At 42.0% G+C, this 27,747-nt stretch overlaps 1 protein-coding gene across 7 annotated transcripts in view; it reads right to left on the bottom strand.

Annotated features, from left to right (window-relative positions):
- Positions 1-27,747, bottom strand: part of INPP4B (inositol polyphosphate-4-phosphatase type II B) — a 672,916-nt gene that overhangs the window by 350,778 nt on the left and 294,391 nt on the right. For all 7 annotated transcript variants that reach the window (XM_060179039.1, XM_060179034.1, XM_060179038.1 and 4 more), the window contains exon 14: positions 17,954-18,131. In XM_060179039.1, coding sequence (XP_060035022.1) covers positions 17,954-18,131 — 178 coding nt within the window. The remainder of the gene's footprint in view (positions 1-17,953; positions 18,132-27,747) is intronic.

The raw sequence follows: 27,747 nt of genomic DNA, 5'->3' as shown, positions 1-27,747 counted from the left end.
ATGGTGATGATGACACAGCCTGTCTTCCCTTTCAAGCATTTGATCTGTAATCTCTCTTCTCACCCCTTTAACTGCACCCTCCACCAAATGGTTCAGTGTTAACGAGGTTCCCGTGAAAGCTGCCATGGCAGGATTTACAGGCTGGTGGTAAATACAGACTAAATACCAGAGCAGTGGAGTCTTCCCAACAATAAAGAACTTTACAGCTGTACGTGGCAATTTCCTGATGAGATGTTTAATAGCCTCCCCCTGTAATGTACTGGGGAATGCAGTAATTGCTTTTCTCTGCTCTCGTACACTTATCAAGCACATGGCCGAACAATCTGTTCAGTCAGAAAGTCAAGAAGTAACTCAAGGCCTGACACATATCCAACATCTTTCTACTCCATAATCTGTGAGGAAGGGCCTTTCAACACATAACAACCTACTGATAGCAGGAGATGTCAAAGCCAGGGGCTCTAGGATGGGGATGCGATATGGACAACAGGATGGCAGCAACTCCGGGAAATCATCTCCTCGTGTGTTCTCATCCTGCCTTTCAGCGGTGCCAAGCCTTAACTGGTGGTTACCAAATTCTCTCTGCTGTCTCAGCTACTAGAGAAAACTGGAGTGGAGAGGGAGCAGTGGTGTACCAGTTACATGCACATAGTATTCAGCACAAGGATCTGGGTTCAAGCCCCTGCTCCCTACCTGCAGGAAGAATGCTTCACAAGCAGTGCAGCTGGTCTGCAGATGTCTGCCTTTCTCTCTCCTTCTCTATCTCCCTCACTTCTCTCAATTTCTCTCTGTCCTATCCAATAAAATGGGAGAAGAACATGTCTGCCAGAAGCAGTGGATTTTTAATGCTGGCTCTGAGCCCTTGGAGGCAAGAAAAATAAAAGAGAAAGAAAGAAAGAAAGGAAAAAGAAAACCAGAAAAACCACATGCAAAACCAGTGCCCGATGAAGACAATGTCATAGATACATAGGTATCTCACTGCGAAAGAACACACAATTTTAGAACTAGAAGAGGCCTTAAAACGGGCCTTCTCTTTGGGCAGCTCAGGAAACCAAGACCAGGAGACTTCTCCCTGGGGAAACAGCAAAAGGGACCAGTGCTTCAGTTTGCTAGCAAAGCCAGTAGCTTTGCTCTCATTTGCTAGCCGTCAGCTTGGATTTTTTTGTCCTTCTCCTTCTTCCCATACAGAAACTCCGTTTTTGAATATCTACCAGCTTCATCGTCAATCAAGTCTCCAATTACAAATCTCTTCTCTTTTACTAGATGTTTCAAACATTTGATGAATTTACTAGTTGTGAAGGGAGTTTGAAGGTAAGCAGATAAGAAAGACGAAAGAAGGAGCCAGATGGTGGCACCCTTGGTAGAGCAGACATGTCAAAATGCACAAGGATGCAGGTTCAAGCCCCTTGTCCCTACTTGATGGAGTTAAGCTTCACAGGTGGCAACGTAGTTCTCTCTCCCTATCTCCCTCTTCTCTCCAGATTTCTCTTTGTCTCTATCCAATAAATAAATTTATGGGGGCAGGCAGTGGCATATCTAGTTACGTGTACAAGTTTCCAAGCACAACGATCCGGTTTGAACCCCAGCTCCCCACCTGCAGGGGGAACACTTCAAAATAGGTATAGCAGGTCTGCAGGAGTCTCTCTCTCTCTCCTCTCAATTTATCTCTGTCATATGTAATAAAAATAGAAAGAAAAAAGATAGATAAATGAATAAAACATGAAAAACAACACATGAGAATAAGCTATTAGAAACTATTTGGATAATAAAAAAAGGTAACTTGATTGGAAAGGAACCAGAAAAAGAGCAATTGATATTCACAATGAAGAGCCCAAGTAGGAATATAAAACATAAAACACGATGAGAAAGTTGACTAGACAGACCTCAGACAAGTTGGTGTGTCTGCTGCAAGGTAGGGAGACATATCATTTGCATAACTCACCAAGGAGTCTCCGTATATTCTCAAAGGAAATTTCAATATTAAAAACTGCAGATTCACTTCCATTCAGATTGACTGTTCTTTTTCTGTCAATAGTTTCAATAAACTCTTTTGATATTATTTTTAGAGCAAAACAGCTAGCCTGCTCTGAATTCCCACTACTGTGTCTCCACTCTCCACAATGCTCACATAATTACTGTGTTGCTGGATTGCTATTCATACCCAGTGAAATCTTCTGTGCTTCTTATAAGCAGAAACAGTTTCTCCCCACAGCCTGAACACCCAGAGATTTCCACTTCAGTTATTCACATCTTGTTGGTATGCATGAGACCCCTTCTGCTTCATTTGGTTTAAATCCCCCCTGCTTAACACTATTCTATTTACATAACCACTTCATTCTATTTACATAACCACTGTTAACAAGTTCCACCCTCCCTCCAGGGCATTTGTGGTTCAGTGATAGGATTCTCGCCTAATCTGCCCCCTCTTTGTCACACTTTGATTTTCACCAGTCACTTTTCTCTCCACCCTCTCTATGTCACATCCTGTTTTCACCCTACTTGGGAAGTATATATAAAGACAGCATTGTGAGTTTTAGAGTACTGTACCTTGAGTTTAGCTTAGCTCATCTTAGATTGTGCTGGGTCCTGCATGAATAAAGAGATACTGCCTATAGCTCAACCATGAGTCCCTGGTCGTCTGTTACCCGCCCGTGAAGCCAGCTCGGCGAAAACAACATAACCCGTCGAAAACAACATATGGCGCCTGAACAGGGACTGAAATAAGCCCTGAAACATGGACCGGCATCAACGTGGGACCCTACCCACCCATCGTCCAGATAAGTAAACTTGGCTACCCATCCACCATGGGTTGCCTTTCTACTTATGAAGAGGTTTGCCAAAGCCTCTACTGTTTCATCATGAGACAGTTAGTCTGTCTCTGGAACATTTTACTCTGGGCCACATTTCGGTTCCCTGACCGGGAACTTTGGTTTTTTATGACCGGGATCATAGAGCTTGGGAGATGCACAGAGATTTCTCCTTGGACTTTCTGGATTCCCTCTCCCATGTTTCCTGAGGAAAAGGACTACATTTTGCTCCGGGCCACAATTTGGTTCTTTATAACCGTGATTGTAGACCTTGGGACATGCATGGGGATTTCCCCTGGAACTTTCTGGACTTCTTCTCGCATGTTTCCCATGGAGAAGGACTACTCTAATTTGAAGAACATTCTCGAGTACCCTGGCAGTTCCCAAGTTTGGAGACACGTGGTTAGTTCTACTCTCCTGATTGGATTCTTTCTTCGATGGGAAGACACTTTTAAAAATGGGTGCCTGAAGGAATCCAGCAGGAACAGTCAGAAGCACCCTAAATGGATTTTCGAGGAGCTTTTTGGACTAGGACGCCCTCCGGGAATTCTTAATCCTATATGGTGAGATCTTGATAATCTGGTTCAAGTTGCGTTTCATAAGAGAATGATTTGAATGACTGAATTTTTGTTTGACATTGACTTAAAAAAAAATGCTGGGCGCAGCCATGATTTCTAGAGACATCCAGAAACAATCCAAAAAATTGTTTTTTCCTCCTTTGATTTCTCTTTTTCATCTTGACATGAATCTGAAACGTTTAATCCTGGAAACCGTATGAGTTATGGGCGGGGCAGATAGTGCAATGATTATGTTAATTATTCTCATGCCTGAGGCTTTTAACCATGGTTCTTCTGTTTACCTTTCCACATTTTATTGAGTTTAAACTGTTAAAACAACCTTAAAATCATACTAGAAAGGACTTCCAATTATAATGGAATTATCAATTATAGTAAACTTCTAATCTGCTACAAGTTTTGTTCAACAAGTAAGTGAATTTCAGCTGTCAAGTCTTCACATGAAAAAGCATCTACTCAAATGGAATTCCCGGAAGTCCATTTGGATCCTGTTCTCTGACATCGCCCCCGGAAACCAATGATGAGACCTGGCACGTCCTGAAGAAACAGATTCACAGACTCCAAAGATCACTCTCTACAGAAAAGCAGAATTCTGGTGGCCGACATTCCCCATCGAGACAGACGTACAGCGTTTCATCCCTTGGCATTTTCTTCTGTGGTCAGCTACTTTGGACTGACACCTCCATCGGACTTACTGGTACACGCTGCTGTGTTTCTCAAAGACTAACTTCATCCAATTGCCTTGAGACTTTATAGACCATGTCCCTTTGCCTGCAGGCTCTGTCCCAGAGGCAGAAAACTCCCCCTCCTTATTAGGTTATGCCCACAGAGGCATGAAGTGCCCCCAGAGGCAAGAGATGCCCACAGAGGCAGGAAACGCTCTTTGAGGCAAGAGATGCCCCCAGAGGCATGAAGCATTCCCAGAGGCAAGAAATGCCATTTCGCCTGCTAGGCCTTGCCCTTTGAGGTAAGAAACGTTCCCCTTGACATCACATTGGTTATTGCTGCTCGCCTATTTTGTTTTCCATGTCTTATGCCAGTTCTTTTGAAAATGCCTGTACAATATACGTTTCTGTTCACCCCACAATGGCCATTAGTTAAAAAGAAAGGGGGAATTGTTGGTATGCATGAGACCCCTTCTGCTTCATTTGGTTTAAATCCCCCCTGCTTAACACTATTCTATTTACATAACCACTTCATTCTATTTACATAACCACTGTTAACAAGTTCCACCCTCCCTCCAGGGCATTTGTGGTTCAGTGATAGGATTCTCGCCTAATCTGCCCCCTCTTTGTCACACTTTGATTTTCACCAGTCACTTTTCTCTCCACCCTCTCTATGTCACATCCTGTTTTCACCCTACTTGGGAAGTATATATAAAGACAGCATTGTGAGTTTTAGAGTACTGTACCTTGAGTTTAGCTTAGCTCATCTTAGATTGTGCTGGGTCCTGCATGAATAAAGAGATACTGCCTATAGCTCAACCATGAGTCCCTGGTCGTCTGTTACCCGCCTGTGAAGCCAGCTCGGCGAAAACAACATAACCCGTCGAAAACAACAACATCTCATTAGAATTAACTTAGCACTAAAGACACGGGAGACAGTGTAGTATAGACTTGCCATTTACCACCCCGAAGGAGGTGAGGGGTGAGAGACTGGACAGGGGCAAAGTGAGGCCAGATAATTGAGTATAACTTGACCAATCCTCAATGCAATAGTAGCTGATCTTTTACATTGTGTCTGTATAGAAATATTCCCCCAAGCTTTGGGAGTGGTGAAGCAGTGCTGCAGGTGTCTCTCTGTCTCTCTCCTGCTCTATCACCACCTCCCCCCTTGATTTCTGGCCGTCTCTATCCAGTAAATACAGATGAAAAAATTACAAAAAAGAGAAATATTCCCCAGGACTTGGAAATTCTTGAGCCATGAATATCTGTGTGTTAATTTGCAGTGGGTTCCACCATAGAAAAACATTTCATTGCCAAGTTACATCACCTGGAGAAAGCTCTCCTTTCTCGACCGGGGCTATCTGATTGAAGCAGACCAGAAGAGACCCTGGTGTTTTACAGTAAAAGCAGATCAGCATCAAGAAGTGAACACAGTCACTCGATCCAATACATCTCTGTTGTCCCTGCTACTGGTAGCCTGGCAGAGAAGCCCCAAGTCTTGGGAAGGGTGTGGCTAGTTCTCTGAGCTGCTCCAGTCTCTCAATTCTGGAAACCTCACCTCTTGCGTGACTCAGTTCTCATTCACTTCCATGAAAGAAAGGCTGTCTAGCTGTTATCACTAGAAGAGGCAAAAACAATTCCGCTCAAACATCACTTTAATAACAGTGAGGTGATCCACACCCTGAACCTGCCACAGCTCAATTTCATTTGTTTAACATTTGAGAGAAATGTTATTTTTAAAATGCAATGTTTTCTTCCTGACATTTTCCCAATTCATATTCTCATTCAAGTGTTCTTCAAAGCAGCTTATAGAATTTATTTTTTTATAGTATAAAACCACAAAAAAATTACTTCTCATGGGATGCATTTCTTATTTTCCCGAATATTAATGGCAGAGGAACCGCTAGGATATCTGAATTTGAATAGCTAGGATCACTTCAAACCAGTCTTTTTAGATAGCGATTTCAGAAACTTAAAGAAAGTCCCATTCTATGTAGGCTGTCTTGTGGCTGGAAGTCTGCTCATGCATAAGGTAAGTGTATTGCCATACACAGAACCTGAGTTTTGAGTCCCAGCACCACCATTCTAGTCTGAGACTCCCTAGCACCAGGGGAAGCTCTGGTTCTCTGATGCCTCTCCTGTTCTCCGTCTGTCTCTAGCTGAAACAAAATAGATGTCCAAGTGAGCTAAGGACCAGTGAAGTCACATATGCATGAGGTGAAGCCTCAGCTCTGCCAAAAAAGAAAAAGGATTTATTTTTAAAATATGTCATGGAAAACAAAGGTCAAGTCAATGCTTAATCTCACCTGCACCACAGAAGTAACCAATAGCTCAGACAAATGCTTGCTGTATTAGTAGTCACACATATGGCAAGAAAGAGTCCTATGTTTAAAACATTGGGCAGGTTTGAGATCTTCCCTAAGCCAATAGTGCTTTACTCAGACATCGGTGATGGGCACAGCTGTCACTCTCTCTGCAGAAAAGACCACTAGGTCTGCCATCAACTGAGTTCCCTGACACCACGCAGCTCTCCCATGGCTCCCTGGTGGCTAGACTGTACAACTTCTATTCCCCAGTCTGCAAAATTACAGCACCTACCTTTGAAAGCCTGATGGGAATTCTTTGCAAACTGTAAAGAGTGCTGTTCTATTTCTGTACCTTTCTCTAGACTGACCTTTGCAGTTTCCTTCTTGACTCATAATCCCCATCCTCTCAGAATGCTGTAAGTGGACCACCAGGGAGCTTAAGCGCTTTCTTGAAAACATTTCTTTCCACCAAGGAGGCAACTCATGTCCCATCACTTCAACTACCATCTTTATTTAAAAAAAAATATATATATATATACATACATATATATTTATTTATTATTAGATAGAGACAGAGAGAAATTGAGAGGGGAGGGAGAGGGAGAGAGATAGGGAGACAGTCCTGCTACACCACTCCTGAAGCTTTCCCTCAGCAGGTGGGGACCAGTGGCTTGAACCTGGGTGTTTTCACACTGTAATGTGTGCTCTTAACCTGGTGTGCCATAGCCTGGTCCCCAACTGTCATCTTTGTACTTGGATTTTCTATATGCATCTCTGCTCAACCTCTTAGACAATACTCTAGGCTGGTTGTACCAGAAAGTCTGTTGGGCATAGACACCTCAACCTCAGCTCCATTAGAAGTGTTTTGCATGAATGTGTACTTTTATATCTGAGAAATATCATTGCATTCAATAAATCAGAATAAAAACATCTGGCCATTTCAGTAATATTTATCTACTGCATTAGTAATCAGCTTTTATTGATTTCTAATTACCTTTCAGTAATTACAAAGACTGTCCCATCCTTAATATCCCCACAACTAGTCCCAGTTGAAATCTACTCTGTACCCCCATCTGGATACTTTCCATACTCTCCTTGTTGGTTGATTGACATTTGTTGTTATTAATGAACATTTTTCCTCTTAGGAGGCTATACAGAATAGAAAGCAGACTTCCTGTTGATTCAGAGTATGGTGTCCAAGCAAGTTCCCCTTGGCATTTTGTGAGATCAAATGCTCATATGCACACAGCCTACCTGTTGCCATGAGGATAATCTTCATAAGGCCTGTCCCTATTCCTTCTGTATTCAACAATGCCCTGGCTAAGTCCAGAGAAGACTTTCTCTTGGGAAAGTAACTGGGATTGAGATGACTATATCATAGGTGTTCTTTTTTTTTCTTTCAAGTTTGAAATGCCAATGAACTATTTTCCAAAGTGTGCAAATTAATTCTCTCCCTGCCAGTATCTATGGATGCTGACGTTGTTCCATATGCATTCCACCTCTTCTTATGTTTTGCCTTTTTAATTTTAGCTTTCCTAGTGGGTGGTTAGTGGTGTCTCAATTTGGTTTAGGTTTTCATTTCCGTAATGACAAATAATGATAAGCTTCTTAGCTGGTGCTTATCTCTTATCCTTATATCTTCTGGGAAGGAATGTATTTTTGACTGTTTCTCCTACTTTGAGTGGTTTGACTTATTATTATCAGATGCATACTTTTATACACTCTTTTCTAGTCTATAAGTAGTCATTTTAAAAATTTAATGTTTGCTTAATGAGATTTTTTAAAAGTCTGGTCATATCTTACATATTGCTTGTGCTTTGATATATATATATATTCATTCTCTAGGGTAGATTTAAAGATGATACAGTCCCATCTTCTGGCTTACATAGTTCTGAAAGGAAGTCAGCAATAATTCTGATCTGTGTTCCTCTACAATGAATGCTCCCCTCTCTTTTATTTTTCTTTTTTTTGGGGGGGGGGCTTATTCACAATTTTCTCTATTTCAAAGTAATTTAAGGGTGATGTGTTGGTCTGCTTCTAAACTAAATTCTGCTTCTAAGACCCCTTCTGTTGCATTGCTTGACTCTGTGGTCTATTTACATAATCATTGTTTTCATTGGTTTAATCCCCACAGGTCTGCATGCTTTTTCCTTCTCCCCACCCCTTATCCTATGTACATCCTCTTCCAACCTGACACTTCCGCCTCAGGAGATATATAGGACAAAATTGTGACTAGAGATAGCTAGATCACACTGCATTCCCGCTCAATAAAGATTGAACTGCGTCCCACTCAGCCATGAGTCCTGGTCGTCTCTCTCTCTCACCCACGAATCTAGCCTGGCATCTGGCACCCCGAACTGGGACCAGCAGTGATGGACCTGTATTTCTTGTCCTTGCAACATTTTTTCTTCTTGCATTACACGGAGGCTCTTTGATGTACATTTTTATCAGATTTTGAGAGATTCTGGAGATTATTCCTGAAAACACTTCCCTCTTCTTCTGAGACTCCAATTACATGTGTATTCAAGTTCCTACTACTGTTCTACAAGTCACTCATGAGCCATCTCCTTTTAATTTCTAGCCTTTTTCGTGTTGCTTTCATCTGTTTAGCTTCTGTTAGGATTCAAGTCCATTATCTATTTCTCTGAGGTAACCAATGGGCAGAATTTACCCAGGACATGTTTTTCATACACTCTACATTTCTCTGAATTCTCTAGGACTCTATTTTTAAGCTTCTGTTTTCACCTCATCCTGTTTATGAGTTTCTCTGTTTTTCTGAATACCTCCCTCATATCCATACTTGCTCTTTTAAGGTCCTTATCTCCTAACTTTATCATCTCAACTTGTTCTGAGTCTTAGTATCTATGACTTGAATTTCTATTCTGGTATGGCTCACAGTTTCCTGGTGTGTGTGTTGAATGCCAGGCATGTTGTATTTTATATTTCTGTTGCTAGATTTTTATTGTATCTCTTTAAATAACATTAGTTTTGTTCTGCTGTTTAATTAAGGTACTTGGAATCCATAAGACCTCTCTAAAACTTCCTAGTAAATCTTGTTAGAGTGAACCAAGAGCAGTTTTTCATTTGGGACAACTAGGGCCTTCCCCATCTGAGGGCTCTATCTGGTACTTTATTCATGCCAAGGGGTTAGAAGCCACCCCCTACCCCGTGTGACCACCGGGATTTATTCTGTCTGTATACTGTCAGTATCTCATTTTCCTGCATCCAAGTACCATAGCCATCTAAGTCTTCAGGTAGATATTTAAAAGCACTTGTTTACAGATCTCCAAGGCACTTTTTTGGCACACTCCCCACATTCTGGTCCTCAGCTTTGTGGATTGCAGCCATCTTGACCTTTCTGAACTCCAGTCTCTAGCTTTTCCTTCTAAGATGCTACTGTCTGCTTCCTACTCGTGCTATAGTCTGAGACCATAGCATACCATAACGAAGGAAGCCAGACAACCATAGGGAGCACAGCGGTGATTTCCTGTGTTGCCTACTTCACCAGACACCCACATCATCATCTTCCACATCTTGTCCAGTTTTCTCATTAAGGTGGATGACCCTTGTTGCTACATTACATTAAGGTGTGATTCTCAGTATTTATAAATGAATCTCATTACCTTTTTCCCTCCCCTGCTTCCTCTTCCTCATGATAATCATTTATGGAGTCTCACTACTATAGACTGACCTTTTCAGATAAAAAGAGATGAGCCCACCAATGTGTCCTGGAGTCCCACCTCCCCAGATTCCTGTCTCACTAGGGAAAGAGAGAGGCAGGCTGGGAGCATGGATCGGCCTGTCAATGCCCATGTTCAGCAGGGAAGCAATTATAGAAGCCAGACCTTCCACCTTCTGCATCCCATAATGACCCTGGGTCCATGCTCCCAGAGGGTTAAAGAAAAGCTATCAGGGGAGGGAGTGGAATATGGAGGTCTGGTGGTGGGAACTGTGTGGAATTGTACCCCTCTTATCCTATGGTCTTGTCAATGTTTTCATTTTATAAATAAAAACTAAAAAAAAAAAAAGACAGATAGGAAGAAAAAGGCAGAGATATCACAGGACAGAATCACACCACTAGCCCCCAGTACAGTGAGGGCCAGACTCAAACCTGCATCACACATATGGGCCAAAGCAGCCACCCTCCTGCATTCTGGTTGGCCAGACAAGTCTCATTCTTAACATTATTTACTTTTTTATAATTCCCAGTATTTAATAAACAAGTCTAACTCCCAATGTTATGTAGCTGTCGGACCCTCTACTGCTTAGGACTTCCATTCAGTTGAGAGACACAGACCTCTGAGTGGTTGAAATGAGTGAGTGACAGAACATTTCTCCTCAGGAGCTGAGTATCATCATGATCACGATTCCATGATTAGGTGTATTATCTACATATTATCTCCCTCTTCTTAACATGCTATTTCCAGGCACTGTTCTTAGGGAAACCAAAACATTTCTTAAAGAACCCCTGTGTTAACTTTCCAGGATGCCTGTCCTTTCTTTGAATACAACAGAGATGCTTGGGTAGATATTGTTCAGGCTGGGAAGATACTAGACACCTGGAGGTTTGAGGTTTCCTCAAAGGTCCTGTGAATGCAGCCACTTGTATTGATGGTACATCTTTCGGCTTCTTGCTGAACAAATATATTGTGAAACACCCACTCCGAGAAAGTCTTGGGTTGTAAAAAGTTAAGGGCCATGCCCATGGAAGGACTTATCAAAGAGCATGGTGTACACTGCCACACACAATTAGGTGCTCAGGGCTGCTCTTTGAAGAGCAGAGGAGTCATGACTGTCTAGGAAAGGCCAACAGGCTGTATGGAACAGGGCATCAGGTGACACCAAGTGAATGACTCCCTCTGGTCCAAGGGGAACCAGACACCTGGCCCTTTATCTTTAAACTTCCTTTGTTCTTACTCTTCTCATAGAATAGCACTTCTTTTGGTGCAAAGGAAATGATAACTGTATTTCCATCCGGCACTACTCTTCACTTTTCATATTTTATGTTAAAAGGTTGGCCTCCGCTTCGCCTTCATTGTTTGAATGACTCATCTAAAGTCAGAGTTTGCCTTTGGCTACACAAGATTAAATTCTTTTTAGGCTATTTTTAAAAAGCAACATGCAACAAGCAAATCAAGCTACCTACCAGCAGGCTTTCAAAGGATTTAAACATCAGGAGGAAATTAAGTGAGTTTCTGCATCCTAGTATATAATGTAGTGATTCATAGTAAAGTTTACTTTTGTGAAATTTCAGCCATGTCTGTACCACTTCTGCTCTGACATTCTTTCCAGGGAAGTTCCCCTAAGAATGTCACAATGCTCCACATTCTTCTGTCATATGCAACACAAAAAAGACTGGGGAGACCGGAGAATGGTTATGGAGAATGAATTCTACACCTGATGTGCTGAAGTTCTAGGCTGAATCTCCAGCACCCCCAGAGTGGAGCAGTGATAGGGTGAAAGTCAATAACAAGTAAAAATGAAAATATTCCTGAATGAAGCCTTTGTCTGTGTAGAAAGCACATTCTTCTCCTCATGTTTGTGTGGATTTCTTTTTGGAGTCTCCAGTTCTCTCCCACTTCCCAAAGGTATCCACTGTAGGTTCAGTGATGCCTTAATGTCCCAAAGTGGTGTGTGTGTGTGTGTGTGTGTGTGTGTGTGTGTGTGTGTGTGTGGTTTGCCTGTGGTAGAAGGGGGTCTTGTCCAAGTTTGGGTACCACCTTGATCCAGAGCTTCCAGGCAATATTCAAGTGTCCCATAACCCTGACTGGGAATATATATATGGAAAACCATGAATTAATTAATGCATAAAACTACTGCATGGTTGGGATCTTTATTTAGAAGCTTGGCAGTGTTTTTATCACCAAATGTATGGCATGGAAATGTAGCATTTGCTTTTATCATTGTGCCTGTGGTTAAAGTGTTTTGTTGTAAGTTGCTCTGCTTAAAGTCTCAGTTGTCAAGAATCTGCTGATGACACTGGACTTCCTGTGCATACCAACATGCAACATGTCCTCATGGGCCATCTGACAACAAGGTGCCGAGGACATGTTCACACATTCTGACTCACAAGCTGCATATGTTACGCTATCTGTATGTTAATATATACTGCTTTTGCGTCCCATTTCCCCTACTTAAACGCCACTACTACTAGCACCTGATTTCTTAGGATAGGAAGGTTAAATGTTAAAAACATATTGGGAGTTGGGCGGTAGCACAGCGGTAGCACATGGCACAAAGTGCAAGGACCTGGACTGGCAAAAGGATCCCGGTTCGAGCCCCCAGCTCCCCAACTTCAGGGGAGTCGCTTCAAAGGCAGTGAAGCAGGTCTGCAGGTGTCTGTTTTTCTCTCCCCCTCTCTGTCTTCCCCTCCTCTCTCCATTTCTCTCTGTCCTATCCAACAATGAGGTCAATAACAACAACAACAATAAAAAGGGCTACAAAAAGGAAAATAAATAAATAAATATAAAATTTGAAAAATAGTAGTCACTAACAACGTGGAGCTTTAAAAAACAAACATATATATATATATATGTACACACACACACACACACACACACACACACACACACACACACACACACAACCTCATCACAGGGCCTAGCAGCTATCAAACCTCCATCAGTCACCAGCCATTAGGCCCCTCATTGGCATCACAACCAGGACCATCAAGAACCTCCACTGTTGGGAAGAGCAGACCTGTGGCTCATTCCTTCCCTTCTCTGAGTGGCAGGGACAATAACTGGGAATAGAGCATGAGTGAAGTCAGCCTATTTACCTTCCGTCTGGAGGAATGGGATTTTTCAGGGAAGCCCAAGTCCTGTGTCTGATTCTCAGGAGCACTAGAGATGCTGCGAATTGCCTCTAGAGACACGTATCAGCTTCTCTGAGACTCTGAACTGGGCTCCCCTCTGGGCTCCTCTGCTCCTTCGTGTCCCTCCCTGCTTGCCTCCCCAAGTATGTGTTGACATGATAAGACACAACTGCTCTAGTTTCCTATGTAATGTTTCCCTCAGTGGAGAGGCACAGCTTCCTTACAAATTGAATGATTCTTTCTACACCACTCAGGGGCTGCTCTGGGGCTCCCCAGTCTATTATAACACACTCTCCCATCTTCCATTGCTCAAGGGCTGGAAAGCCTTCAGAGTTCCCTGACAAGTATGATGACAGACAGTCCTTATTTTATAGCAGATACGCTACAAGGATGAGTTCTTAAGAAAAGAACTCAACTACTAATTTTCCAAACAGACAGGCTCAGATTCAAGAAAACATGGCAACTATCACTAAAGTTTTTCTTTTTTTATTGTGTAAATTCACAGAGGCCCAGGCACTCTCATAAAAAGAAAACATTTTTAAACTTAAATCTTGCTAACAATGCATCGTGTTACATACTCTGCTAAACTTATCTTTCATACCTCACTCATCAGTCCTACCCTGTTTTAAACCACAATCTTCAAATCATCTTCACAGTCAGTACAAAACAACTTAGATAATTCTTTGGAATTCTAGGTGTGGATTTTTAAGGACATTCATTAGCTGCCAACTTAACCTACTAGTGATGAAGTTTGTCTACTCAGTTAAAAAAACAAACAAAAAGCAGAGGACAGGAAAGGTCGAAGCAATAGTGAATTAAAGGAGAAGAAGGCCTCTCCCCAGCCTCAGATCTCAACCCTCTCAACCCCTCCCCAGCATCAAATCACTGCAGTAGGTTGTGAATGATGTATGAAATGCTACGTCCCTGCCTGTCGCAGAGGCAGACGATAAAGAGGGCTCCGTAATCACCACGCTGATGTGTTATTTGCTCAAATTTTCTGCTTAGGTGAAGGCAGAAGCAGCAGTTGTGCCTCCTCCACATAATCAAACTAGAAGCAGACCACAGTGAAATCATATTCTTACTGTAGGTAACACTTCCTTTCTTCCCTGGTCACAGTGACATACTCACTGACTACCGGAGACTTTAGTGTTGCTAAGGAGATAGTCTAACAAATTTAAAAAAAAAATTGAGAAAGAAAGCCAAAAGATTGCGAGCACACAGAGAACACCAGGCCAGGAAGAGCCTCCCCCTGAGTCAATGAGATCTGAAGCTGAGCTTTGCTTGAATCCTGAGGCTGAGCCTCTCTTGCAGGCTTTGACAGACCCCTACCTTTCTCTGTGCTTCAGTCTTCTGCTTTGTGAAATAGAGTTAATATGTGCTTACAAGCTGGCATGTAAGTGAAACAAAATCAATCACAACCCCCCCCCACACACACACACAACATTTGACAAAGAAGTAGGACTTGTAAATGGGGCTCAACTTTTTCCTCCTCTTCACAAGGGAAGTGCCTGTCCTAGCAGAGGATGCAGGGATGAACCCCCCCCCCCCACACACACACACTGCCACCCTTTTATTTTCTTTCATTCTTTTATTTTCAATTGCCACCAGAGTTATCTCTGGGGCACAGTGCCGGCCCTACAATTCCAAGGCGCTTGGCAGACATTTTTTTTTCATTTCCTTTGTCTTTCTACTTTATTTCTGGCAGGAAAGGGAAAAATTGAGAGGGCAGGGGAGACAGAGGTAGAGAGGAAGAAAGACACCTGCAGACCTGCTTCAGAAGCCTCACTGCAGCTGGAGAGTAGGGGCTCCAACCTGGATGCTGGCACATGGTGACGTGTGCTTTTAGTGAGTGTGCCTTGCTCACTCCCTTCTTTTTTTCTGTTTTTTGTTTGCTTGTTTTGTTTCTGTTTCTGTTTTATTGGCTAGGGCAGAGAAGAACTGATAGAGGCGGGGAAGGTTGGGAGAAAGAGACATCTGCAGACCTGTTTCCCTGCTCATGAAGCATCCCCTGTGCAGGTGGGAAGCAGGGTCTTGAACCCTGGTCTTTGCACATAATAATGTGTGTGCTTGTACTATTCCAGCCCTTAGGTCCATGACTGGTCAACAATTTGTTTGGCTCTTTTCAGCCACCAGGTTCCAGATGCTACCATGATGCTGACCAGACTTCCCTGGACAGGCAACCCCACCAATGTGTCCTGGAGCTCTGCTTCCCCAGAGCCCTTCCCCACTAGGGAAAGAGAGAGACAGGCTGGGAGTATGGATCGACCTGTCAACGCCCATGTTCAGCGGGAAGCAATTACAGAAGCCAGACCTTCCACCTTCTGCATCCCACAATGACCTTGGGTCCATATTCCCAGAGGGCTAAAGAATAGGAAAGTTCTGGTAATGGGAATTGTGTGAAGTTGTACCCCTCTTATCCTATGGTTTAGTCAATGTTTCCTTTTTATAAATTAAAAACTAAAAAAAAAATAATGTGTGCTTAACAAAGTGCAGTACCATCTAGCCCCAGATGGCTTTTTTGTTTGTTTGTTTGATTTAAACCAGGGTTATCCCTGGGGCTCTATGCATGTACAATGATATCATTTCTGGTGGCCTTTTTAAATTTTCCTTTATATTGATTTATTTATTTGACAGAGAGTAAGGGATAGAGATGGAGTGGAAGAGAGATGAAGAGGATAGACTCCTGCAGCACTGCCCCACAGCTTTCGGGACTTCCCACTGCACATGAGTAGTCTCTAGCCACTCAGTTCTCAGTACATGGTAACATATGCCCCCACCAAGTGAGCCACTATCTGGTCTTGGATATTGCATTTTTAACTGGAGCTCTCTCTTGGTGTTGATTTCTCACTTTTGAATTTGTAAGATAATTCATTTGACTTTTCCGGAGAAATATTCATTAACGTTTTAATGAATCTAAAAATTCTTAAACCAGGACAAAGATATTAGACAATGTATACATTCAAGCATCAAACTCAGTAATTTTTTTTTAAATATATCACGTGAGGCTTCTTTTTTATTATTTTTTATTTTTTTAGTCAATTTTTCTTTTTTTAATATTTTTTATTTTATTTATTTAATCCCTTTTGTTGCCCTTGTTGTTTTTTATTATTGTAGTTATTATTGTTGTTGTCGTCATTGTTGGATAGGACAGAGAGAAACGGAGAGAGGAGGGGAAGACAGAGAGGGGGAGAGAAAGACACCTGCAGACCTGCTTCACCACCTGTGAAGCGACTCCCCTGCAGGTGGGGAGCCGGGGTTCGAACCGGGATCTTTATGCCGGTCCTTGTGCTTTGCGCCACCTGCGCTTAACCCGCTGCGCTACAGCCCGACTCCCTCAGTAATTGTTTTTATTAGTGAATATATACATGTTTACATCATGTTCATATTCAGGCTTTTATCAGTCTTTGCTTGGGGGGCAAAAAAAGCTACTCTGCCATCTTCTTCTATAATAATACCACAGAACTTTCTCTGTAATAATACCACAGAACTTTCTCTGTAATAATACTACAGAACTTTCTCTGTAATAATACCACAGAACTTTCTCTGTAATAATACTACAGAACTTTCTCTGTAATAATACCACAGAACTTTCTCTGTAATAATACTACAGAACTTTCTCTGTAATAATACCACAGAACTTTTCTCTGTAATAATACCACAGAACTTTCTCTGGCCTTGTTTCTTCACGAATATATTTACTGAAAGAGTCTCAAATAAGTTATAAGATGTCCTCAGAATACAGATTTGGAGGGCCAGGAAGTGATGCACCTGGTTAAGTGCTCATTACTAAATGTAAGGACTGCACAATGAGGATCAGGGTTCAAGCCCCCCCCCCCCCACTCCACACCTGCAGGGAGGAAGCTTTGCTAATGGTGAAGCAGGCCTGAAGGTGTCTATCTTCCTCTCTCCCTCTCTGTCTCCCCCTTATCTCTTAATTTCTCTCTATCTTGTCCAATAAAATGGAAGAAATAAAAAGGCTGCCAGGAACAGTGGATTCGTAATGCTGGAACTGAGCCTCAGAGATAAATCTGGAGGCCAAACAATAATAATAAAAATAAGAGCACAGACCATATTTGAAGGATGAGTGCATGGCATAGTGTATGTCATCCTGTCTGCTGTTACATCTACCATCACCCAGACATTTGCCTTTCGCCTGCTCCTGTCCACATCACTCCGCTATCCTGGTTAGTTAGCAAGACGATACTGTCAGACCACCCCTCTGTATAGGTAAGAGCAAGCCAACTTTGGAAGAATTAAGCATTAGATCCCACAGCATTTGAAGTGATATCTAAAGCTTTTAGAAACTTCAGGAACTTCTCCAAGTAGATAATGTCAGAAGCAAATCCAGGCAGAGGAATCATCTCGCCCACACCGTTTTTGTGAGAAGCAACATCCCTATTTAAACGCCAAGCTTCAAATGCATACAGATTAGGTGGTCACCAGAGGACATTAAATTTTTTGTAATCTAATTTATTTATTTCAGGAGACCTTGAGCCAAAGAAAGTGGAAGGCATCAAGAGGAAGAGGAAATACACCTCCACCAATAACAGGTCTGATTTCTTACTAGGGCAAAACAAGAAAACACGAAAACCACCAACTTGGTTAAGATTGGAAAAGAGAATGAAGCCAATTCATTTTGATCCTGTGGCAATACTTTGAAGCTCACTTCTTTAGTCTCGCCTACTTTACATTTCCAGATGCTAGAAGCCATAGCACATACAGAAAAGCAGCCCCGCTGGGGACTTGGGGGGTTTTGTGTTCCCCACTGGAGTGATAATTTGGATCTTACTTTTTCTGAAAGCATCGTCAAAGAATTCTTCAAGCTGTCTGGAGAGTGCTGGCTTGCAGAATTAAGCAGCAGGTCCGCGTGGGTTGCTATCAGAGGTTGAAGTTGATTGATGTTGCTGAGAACTTCTTTTGCTTTGGCTGTGTTTTCAGGTGAATAGTAAATAAACTGATAGCCGGTACTGCAACAACAGAGATAAAGGTCCGTTACACAGTGTGGAAACAACCAGCAGACCTTAAGACTGGATGACAGATGATAAACAGAGCTCCGGTATCATGACTTCCTGTTGAGTACACATTACTATTCCAAGATACTGTTTTTACACTGTTCTAAGCATGTAAGTAAAAATGGCCAAGATATATTTTAAGACAGGATAAAACAGAGCTTGTCCTTCCTCAAGGACAGGGGAAATGATCTATATTTATATGTGCCAGGGACTGGTACTCAGAACAAATTAGTATACACTTCATCATAAGGGGCTGGGCAGTGGTGCACCTGTTTGAGTTCTCAGGTTACTAAGCAAAAGGATCTGGGTTCAAACCTCTGATTTGTACCTGCAGGGAGGCAAGCTTTATGAGCTGTGAATCAGAGCTGTAGTTCTCTCTCTCTCTTCCTGTCCTCTCCCAATTTTTCTCTGTCCCATCAAACAAGAATGAATAATAAAAAAACTTAATTATGAACTTGATGCCAGTTTATTTGACTATATATCCTAGCTCTACCACTTACTATTTAGATGACCTTAAACAACCTTCAACTTCCTCATCAGGAAAGTGAGAATTATTATGCAAAAGGTTCTAAGAGGGGTCAGTAAGATTGAAAGGTGCTGAGAATGGCTCTTGACACAGCATAAATATTCATGAATAAATATTTTTATATTTATTTTCTCTTTTGTTGCCCTTGTTTTTTTATTGTTGTTATAGTTATTATTGTTGTTGTTACTGATGTTGTCATTGTTGGATAGGACAGAGAGAAATGGAGAGAGGAAGGAGAAGACAGAAATGGGGAGAGGAAGACACCTGCAGACCTGCTTCACCACCTGTGAAGCAACTCCCCTGCAGGTGGGGAGCCGGGGGCTCGATCCAGGATCCTTATGCTGGTCCTTACGCTTTGCACCATGTGCACTTAATCAGCTGCGCTACTGCTCGACTCCCAAGAGCCATTTTTAAATAGATGGTGAGAGAGAAAGAGAGTGAGAAATAAGAAAAAAGACATTTGTATCACTGTCCCAACAACCCTTGTGAAGCTTCCTGCCTGCAGCTGGCAACCAAGAGCTTGAACCCAGGTCCTTTAGTAATGTATGTGCTTTGATTTAGTCACCATCTGACCCAAGGGGAAGACAATTTTATGGGAATAACAGAAATGTTGCTACTGGACACATGGAACATTTTACTGGATAGCAAAAGTCATTTATAGGACATACATTTCATTATCGCTCTATGTAGTTTCTTACTAAACTATGAAAACATCTAAAATGATTACTAATTAAAGAATTACTAAGTCTTGAAACCGAGGGACAGAGAAAGAGAGAGAGAGAGAGAGAAATAGAAATGAGAGAAAGAGAGAGAGAGAGGGAGGCAGGAGATGAAATGCAGTGGTTGAAAGCAAGATTCGCGAGAGTCAGGCTGTAGCGCAGCAGAGTAAGCACACATGGCGCCAAGCACAAGGGCCAGGGTAAGGATTCTGGTTTGAGCCTTTGGCTCCCCACCTGCAGAGGAGTCGCCTTACAGGCAGTGAAGCAGGTCTGCAGGTATCTATCTTTCTCTCTCCCTCTCTGTCTTCCTCTCCTCTCTCCATTTGTCTCTGTCCTACAACAATGATGACAACAATAAAACAACAAGGGCAACAAAAGGGAATAAATAATTAAATATTTTAAAAAAAGAAAGAAAGATTTGCATGCAGGAAGCCCTAAGTTCCATGTGTCAGAGTGATACTCTGGCTTCCCTCTTATGAAATAAGCAAGTCTGACACCTTAACAGAGGAAAGAGTAAAAGTGAGGCACTGGCCAAAGGGACAGAGAAGCTTGGCTTCTGCACCCTGGGCTGGCATTTTCTTTGCATCAACTGCCAACACATTTTTCACAATGCCTTACCACCTGTGTTGAGTACTTCTTCAGCATTTCTTTCCCTGCATACAGCAGGAGCAGATGGGATGTGGAACTCTCCCTCTTATCCTACAGTCTTGTCGATCATTATTAAGCCAATAAAAATTTTCTCTAATTCCATTTTCTTTTTCTTTTTTTTATGCCCTATCTCATGGGCCCTGGTCTATACCTCGTTTTTTGGGTTTTTTTTCCCCCTTTATTGGGGGATTATGTTTTACATTCAACAGTGAATACAATAGTTTGTACATGCATAATTCTATCTTCTAATTGGAAAGATTTGCATCCAATAAGGAAAACTGACATGTAGGCACCATAATTCCCTCCCCTTTATACTACAGATTTCAAAGTAGAAAGGACAGTTTCTTTGGGCGGTTTACCGGGGGAGGTTATATTCTGCTGCAGACACACAGTGAGTGCTCCTACTATTGCATTTATATATTTATTTGTAGAACGATTAAACATCTCCGGTTACTCAGAAGACAGGACAAGGGATAGATGAAGAGCACAGGCTTGTGAAGACTGAGAGCCTTGCTCATCTGTTACATGTATGAGAATATGCTCTTAGTGTTGCACTTAGAGACTTTTCAACTCCAAAAGTTGGAGCTTCAAATGAAACAGATCACTAGACTTATTATAATGCAAAATAGACAGAATGGCAAGGAGAAAAGTAACCAGCAGTACTGGCCAGTCATCTGTGTATCTCTGTCTCCTCTGATATCAAGAGTGTGTGCTACAAAAGTTAATTCCAAATGGATCAAGGACTTGGATGTTAGACCAGAAACTATGAAGTACTTAAGAGGAAAATATTGGCAGAACTCTTTTCCATCTAAATTTTGAAGGCATCTTCAATGATATGAATTCAATTACAAAGAAGACTAAAACAAAAATAAATCAATGGGACTACATCAAATTGAAAACCTTCTGCATAGCAAAAGAAATCAATATATAAACAAAGAGACCTTTTACAGAATGGAAGAAGATCTTTACATACATCAGACAAGAGGCTAATAACCAAAATAGATAAAGAGCTCACCAAATTCAGCAACAAGAAAACAAACGACATTGTCCAAAAAATGGGAAGAGAATAGGAACAGAATATTCACCATAGAAGAGTTCCAACGGCCAACAAACATGAAAAAAATGCTCCAAGTCCTTGATGGTCAGAGAAATGCAAATAAAGACAACAATGAGATACCACTTCACTCCTGTGAGAATGCCATATATCAGAAAAGGTAGCAGCAACAAATGCTGGAGAGGTTGTGGGGTCAAAGGAACCCTCCTGTACTGATGGTGGGAATGTAAATTGGTTCAACCTCTGTGCAGAGCAGTCTAGAGCACTCTCAGAAGGCTAGAAGTAGACCCTGCAATTCCTTTCCTGGGGATATACCCAAAGGAAGCAAATACACCCATCCAAAAAGATTTGTGTATACTTATGTTCATAGCAGCACAATTTGTAATAGCCAAAACATAGAAGCAACCCATGTGTCCAATAACAGATGAGTGACTGAGTAAGTTGTGGTATAATATACACAATGGAATACTACTCAGTTATTAAAAATGGTGAATTTTACTTCTTCACCCCATCTTGGGTGGAGTTTAAAGGAGTCCTGTTAAATGAGATAAGTCATAAACAAAAGGATGATTATGAAATGATCTCACTCATAGACAGAAGTTGAAAAACAAGATCAGAAGGGAAAACACTAAGCAGAACCTGGACTGGAATTGGTGTATTTCGCCAAAGTAAAAGAGTCTGTGGTTGGGGGTGGTGGTGGATTATGTCCTAGAACATGATAGCAGAGGACCTAGTAGGGGTTGGATTGTTATGTAGAAAACTGGAAAGTATTACACATATATAAACTATTGTATTTTACTGTTGAGGAATCCATTAATCCCCCAATAATGAAATTAAAAAAATAAAAGTGTTCTAGAGCCTTTAATAAATACCCTGAACAGGAATGTTATCCTTGATTTCTGGACTCAGCCTGACTGAACACATGGTGCACTCCACCATGGCCACTAGCAGATCAGACAACTCAGCATTAGTTTTGCAAAGTCAACACTGAGAGTCAACACTCTCCCATTTGGGTGGGGAGAGCTTTTAAAGACCAGCCCCTCTTGTATTGAGTCTGGAGAAGAGGACTTTCTGCAGGTCCAACACATTTGGTGCCCCTTACACACGTCTCACAACCATCCTCCAATCTGGTACTTATCTGCCCACTCCCAGAAATTCTTTTAGACTCCTGTCCCTACCATTTTGCTTGGTACATCATTCCTTCTTTGTGGTCTTCTGCCAGGTTTTTCCTGGATTATCTACTTGTATTATTATTTTTTCTCCAAATGTATTCTGCAATTTGACTTAAGTCTTTTCTTTGGGCCTAATATTTACCTCTCACACTTTCTCTCCTTACACCCTAGTTCCACGGTGCTCAAATTTTAGCAGGTGTGAGAACTACTTGTAGATGAAGACAGGGATGGACACTGACAGAAAACAAAGCAACAGCAACAAGAAACAAAGCCAGACAAAACAGAAATGCCTCTCAGTAACATCAAAACTTCCTGTTCAAGGGGGCTGTAACAATCCACAGCAAATCACAGCTGAGCAGCACACCCGCCTCCCAGTTTTGATCATGACTCCTAGCTTTAACCCCCTTCTCATGCTATCCAATGACTTTCCTAAAGGTTCCTTAGTTTTACACTAAGAAAGTGCTAAGTTTCTTCCTCCCTAGGAATTAATTTTGTTGATGGAGAAGTTACTATCCAGAAATAGGAGTGGTTACAGAAGTGGCTTGGAAGGTGTACACAGGGCTTTGGGTTTAAAAGGCTTAACCTCTTCATGATCATCAAATGTGAGCTCAGATCTACAGGGATGCAGAGGTCACACATAGGCTCCTAAGCTGAATATGGGCCCCAGGTCACATCAAATCAATGGGATTTACAGTCAACAATATTTATACACCTTCCCCATATTTGGGAGCTACTCTCTTCCCTGATCCAACTTTCTGGTCCTTTTTTTCCAGTCATGACATCATCTCCCCAGACAATAACTTGGATCCACCTGCATATCAGATGTCAGGCTTGGGAAACAAACAAACAAACAAATAACAACAACAACAACAAAACTAGTTTAGTCATGGGCTTTTTGGAATATAACTATAATAGGACTACTAACTGTCTAAAAAACAGAGAAACCCCCCCCCCCAACTGAAAACTCTTCCAGCCTTTAGGTTCATGATTAGTCAACAATTTGTTTGGCTTTATATGTTAAGTCTTTTTTCAGCCACCAGGTTCCAGATACTACCATGATGCCAACCGGACTTCCCTGGGCAAACAACACCACTAATATGTCCTGGAGCTCTATGTCCCCAGAACACTGCCCCACTAGGAAAAGAGAGACAGGCTGGGAGTATGGATCGACCTGTCAACACCCATGTTCAGAGGGGAAGCAACTTTTACCCCATAATAACCCTGGTTCCATACTCCCAGATGGGATAAAGACTAGAAAAGCTATGGGGGGTGGGGGTAGGATACGGAGTTCTAGTGGCAGGAATTGTGTGGAGTTGTACCCCTCTTATTCTATGGTTTTTGTCATTGTTTCCTTTTTATAAATTATAAGATAATAATAAAAAAGGCTTAACCTTTGGAGGCTTGCTCTCTTTTAGGATTACCACCACAATGAAAGTCTATTCAATCTCTCTCTCTCTCTCTCTCTCTCCCCCTCTCTCTCTCTCCCTCCCTCACTCCCTCTCTCTTCCCCTAACATGTGAACGTTTTTTAAATAAAGTTTATTTTACCTAATAATGATGCTCTCCCTTCAGTTCTTTGCTATGGAAAAATGCACAACAAATCCTCAGGACGGGGTGGGGCAGATGCCTTTCCCCCTTTCCCTTTAACAATTTCATAATTTCTTTCCTAAGCCTGCTGTGTATTCCATCTTTATATGTTGTCCTAGTTGCTTTGTCTCTTCTCTTTACTAGACATGTCACCCCCAATCAATTCCATCATCTTTTCATCTTTTTTTCTCCTAGTATAGTCCCTACTGTCTTTATCCAAGGCCTGCCCTGCTCCCTAGTCAGGCTCTGGTGAAGCAGAATTACGCAGCAAGCTTTGAGCTAATTCCCATCAGGACTTTCAATGGTCAGCACCTTTCCTAGTATGGCTGGCAGATTCATTTTCCACGGTAAAAGTCAATGTTGGTGTCTGAGTGAAACAGTATGGTAAGGAAAAAAATACTACTGCCCACAAAATAATTTTCAGTATAGATACATTTCATCTACCTACCCACGCCTTATTATTGTTATTATTATTATTATTATTACCAGGATTGTTGCTGGAGCACAGGAACTACAAATCCACCACTCCAGTTTTTCCTCCTTTTTTTTTCTCTCTAATTTTTATTCATTAGAACAGAGAGAAATTGAGAGAGGATGGGGAGATATCAAGAGGGAGACGAACCAGGCGGTAGTGCACCTGGTTTAGTGCACATGCCACAGTGCACAAGGACCTGGGTTTGAGCCCCCGGACCCCACATGCAGGGGGAAAGCTTTGTGAGTCCTGAAGCAGGGCTGCAGGCGTCTCTCTGTCTCTCCCTATCACCCCCTTCCTTCTCAATTTCTGGCTATCTCTGTACAATAAATAAATAGATAATTAAAATATTTTAAATTAAAAAATGGAAAAATAAAGAGGGAGAGAGAGACACATGTATACATGCTTCACTACTCACAAAGAGGGGAGCAGGGACTTGAACCCTGGTCCTTGAGCTTGGTAATATGTGTGCTTAACAGCCCACCTTCCCCACCCCACCTAATCTTTAAACATGTCACATATTTTAACAGCTCTAGCTTCTTTTTTTTTTAAAGACTTTTTATTTTATTTTATTTATTTATTTATTTATTCCCTTTTGTTGCCCTTGTTGTTTTATTGTTGTAGTTATTATTGTTGTTGTCATCGTTGTTGGATAGGACAGAGAGAAACGGAGAGAGGAGGGGAAGACAGAGAGGGGGAGAGAAAGACAGACACCTGCAGACCTGCTTCACCGCCTATGAAGCGACTCCCCTGCAGGTGGGGAGCCGGGGTTCAAACCGGGATCCTTATGCCGGTCCTTGTGCTTTGCGCCACCTGCGCTTAACCCGCTGCGCTACAGCCCGACTCCCCAGCTCTAGCTTCTTATGTGGAATATCATGAATACAATATTAATTGCTATGATTAAAAGAATATAGCTAAACTCTACTTTATTGTGATCTAAAATGTAAGCAGAATCCAAACACTTGAATCACCTATCAGTCAGACAAAAGCAGAAAAAAAGACACAATATTTGCTTGGACAAAAAGTTATTTTATAGGTTATAAATACTATCGCACATCATAGATAATGAAAATTGAAATGAGTGTTTGTAATATTTTTCTACAGAATATCTACTGAATTATAGTACATATTAGCCTTTGTTGAGTTTAGTGTACATGTAAAAATGATTGAATTTCAATATAACTAGAAAAAACACACCTACTCCCATGTGTTCCTTCCCTTGGTGTCCACAGTTCCTACCTAAGTAAGGACACTGAGGCTCAGAGATTAAATAGCTCAGTTTTGCTAAGAATTCTCAAGTCCCCATCTGTAGAGTAGACTCCTCCCCCTCCAAACTCTGGTTAAAAATAAGGGTTTTTTTTTGACCACTCCTGCTTCTATCTCAATCTATCCTGACGTACTGCCTGTTCTCTTTCTTAAATGTATTTTTTATTATCTTCATTGAATAGAAACCGTCAGAAATTCACAGGGAAAGGAGAGATAGAGGAGAGAGACTAAGAGACACCTGCAGCACTACTTCACCACTCACAAGGATTTTCCCCTGCAAGTGGGGGTTGGGGGGCTTGAACTGGGGTCCTTGTGCACTGTAACATGTGTGTTTAACCAGGTGTGCCACCACCCAGCCCCTGTCTGTTCTCAACAATCAACTTCTTCAGTGTTCTTCCACTTTCTGGACTAGCATCAAGTTCACCTGTCATGGTCTAATTTTTTAAATATTTATTTATTTATTCCCTTTTGTTGCCCTTGTTGTTTTATTATTGTAGTTGTTCTTATTGTTGTCCTTGTTGGATAGGACAGAGAGAAATGGAGAGAAGAGGGGAAGACAGAGAGGGGGAAAGAAAGACAGACACCTGCAGATCTGCTTCACCGACTGTGAAGCGACTCCCCCGCAGGTGGGGAGCCGGGGGCTCGAACCGGGATCCTTAATGCCGGTCCTTGCACTTTGCGCCAGGTGCACTTATCCCACTGCGCTACCGCCTGACTCCCCCATTTTAAATGCTTCTCCCCCCATCCCCACCCCCCCAAATTCTGTCTTATCTCTCAGAATATATGCAGAACCAAATTACTTTAGTCTTTCTCCTTATTGCAAGCAAGCTCCAGCCAGTCACTCGCACCTTCTAACCCCAACTACCAGGACTGTTGTCAAAACCAGACCCGCCACACTCCACAGTGCTGTGCCTCCATCCGAGTACAATATGGCCCTTCAGGAGGGAATCAGACTGGTGGCTCTGATCACAAGGTGGCTTTTCCATGTGTCAGGTTCCAAGTTGTTTGCCTTGTTTTGTTTGTTTTTGCCTCCAGGGTTATTGCTGGGGTTCAGTGCTGGCACTTATGAATCCATTGCTCCTGGAGGCCTTTTTTCCCCCCCAAAATTACCTTTATTTATTGGTTAGAAACAGCCAGACATCGAGATGGTATGGGCAGAGAGAGAGAGAGAGAGAGAAAGAGAGACACCTGTAGACTTGCTTCACCTGCAGGTGGGGGACTAGGGGCTAAAACGCCATTATTTTAATATGATAGGACAGAGAAAAATTGAGAGGAAAGGGGAAAATAGAGATGGAGAGAGAAACACAGACAACTGCAGACCTGCTTCTCAGCTTGTGACGTGACCTTCTGCGGGTGGGGAGCCGGGGGCTCTAACTGGGACCCTTGCATGGTCCTAGCACTTCTTAGTAGGTGTGCTTGACTTGGTGCACTACTTCCCATCCCCTTCAGCTTCCAAGTTTCTTATCTGCTATTTCGTGACCACTTAATATCTCTCTTCTATATAAACTTCTCTTTCCAGCCCTGTTCTTCCCCTAATAAAATGGTAACTGAGGGACAGACATCTAGAGGTAAGAGGTGAACAACAGCTGAACAGGAAGAAGACGAAGGAGAGAAGGGCTTTGGGCAGGGGAGGAGAGGCATTGAGAAGCAGTGCCAGGGAGCACATGCCCAAAAGTGCTGTTTTCTGCTCCTGCTGCAGGAGTCCCCAGAGAAAAATCTAAGGACGGCGTCCACTTATATTTCTCCAACTCAAGCACAACTTATAAAAAAAATGATCTCTTAAATCCAGAGGGAGGGAAAGGCATGCTCTCATTTCTAACCGAGAAAAAAGCCATATGGATAATAAATGAAAATTTTCACCTTAGTGCACTTGAATATACCCTTCCGGCTTCATGGGGTTTAACAATGTGCTTCATGAAATTGCAGAAGGAAAACACACCTCGATACTTTTTTTTTTCCCACCCGGCTTTTCTAGTCTTTCCTTTTTCTCTAGAAGTGTGGCTTAGAGAAATGACCCAGAATGAAACTTTGTTTATCTCCTCTGGATTTCACTCACATAATTAAAAGATTTATATGACTTCACACAAACTGATGAGTATCCTTAAAGAAAACTCTTTCCAAAATAATG

The sequence above is a fragment of the Erinaceus europaeus genome, chromosome 19 (assembly GCF_950295315.1).
Source record: "Erinaceus europaeus chromosome 19, mEriEur2.1, whole genome shotgun sequence".
Lineage (NCBI taxonomy): Eukaryota > Metazoa > Chordata > Mammalia > Eulipotyphla > Erinaceidae > Erinaceus > Erinaceus europaeus.
Note: the sequence above shows the minus strand (reverse complement) of the source record. Positions and strands in the feature narration are given on the sequence as shown.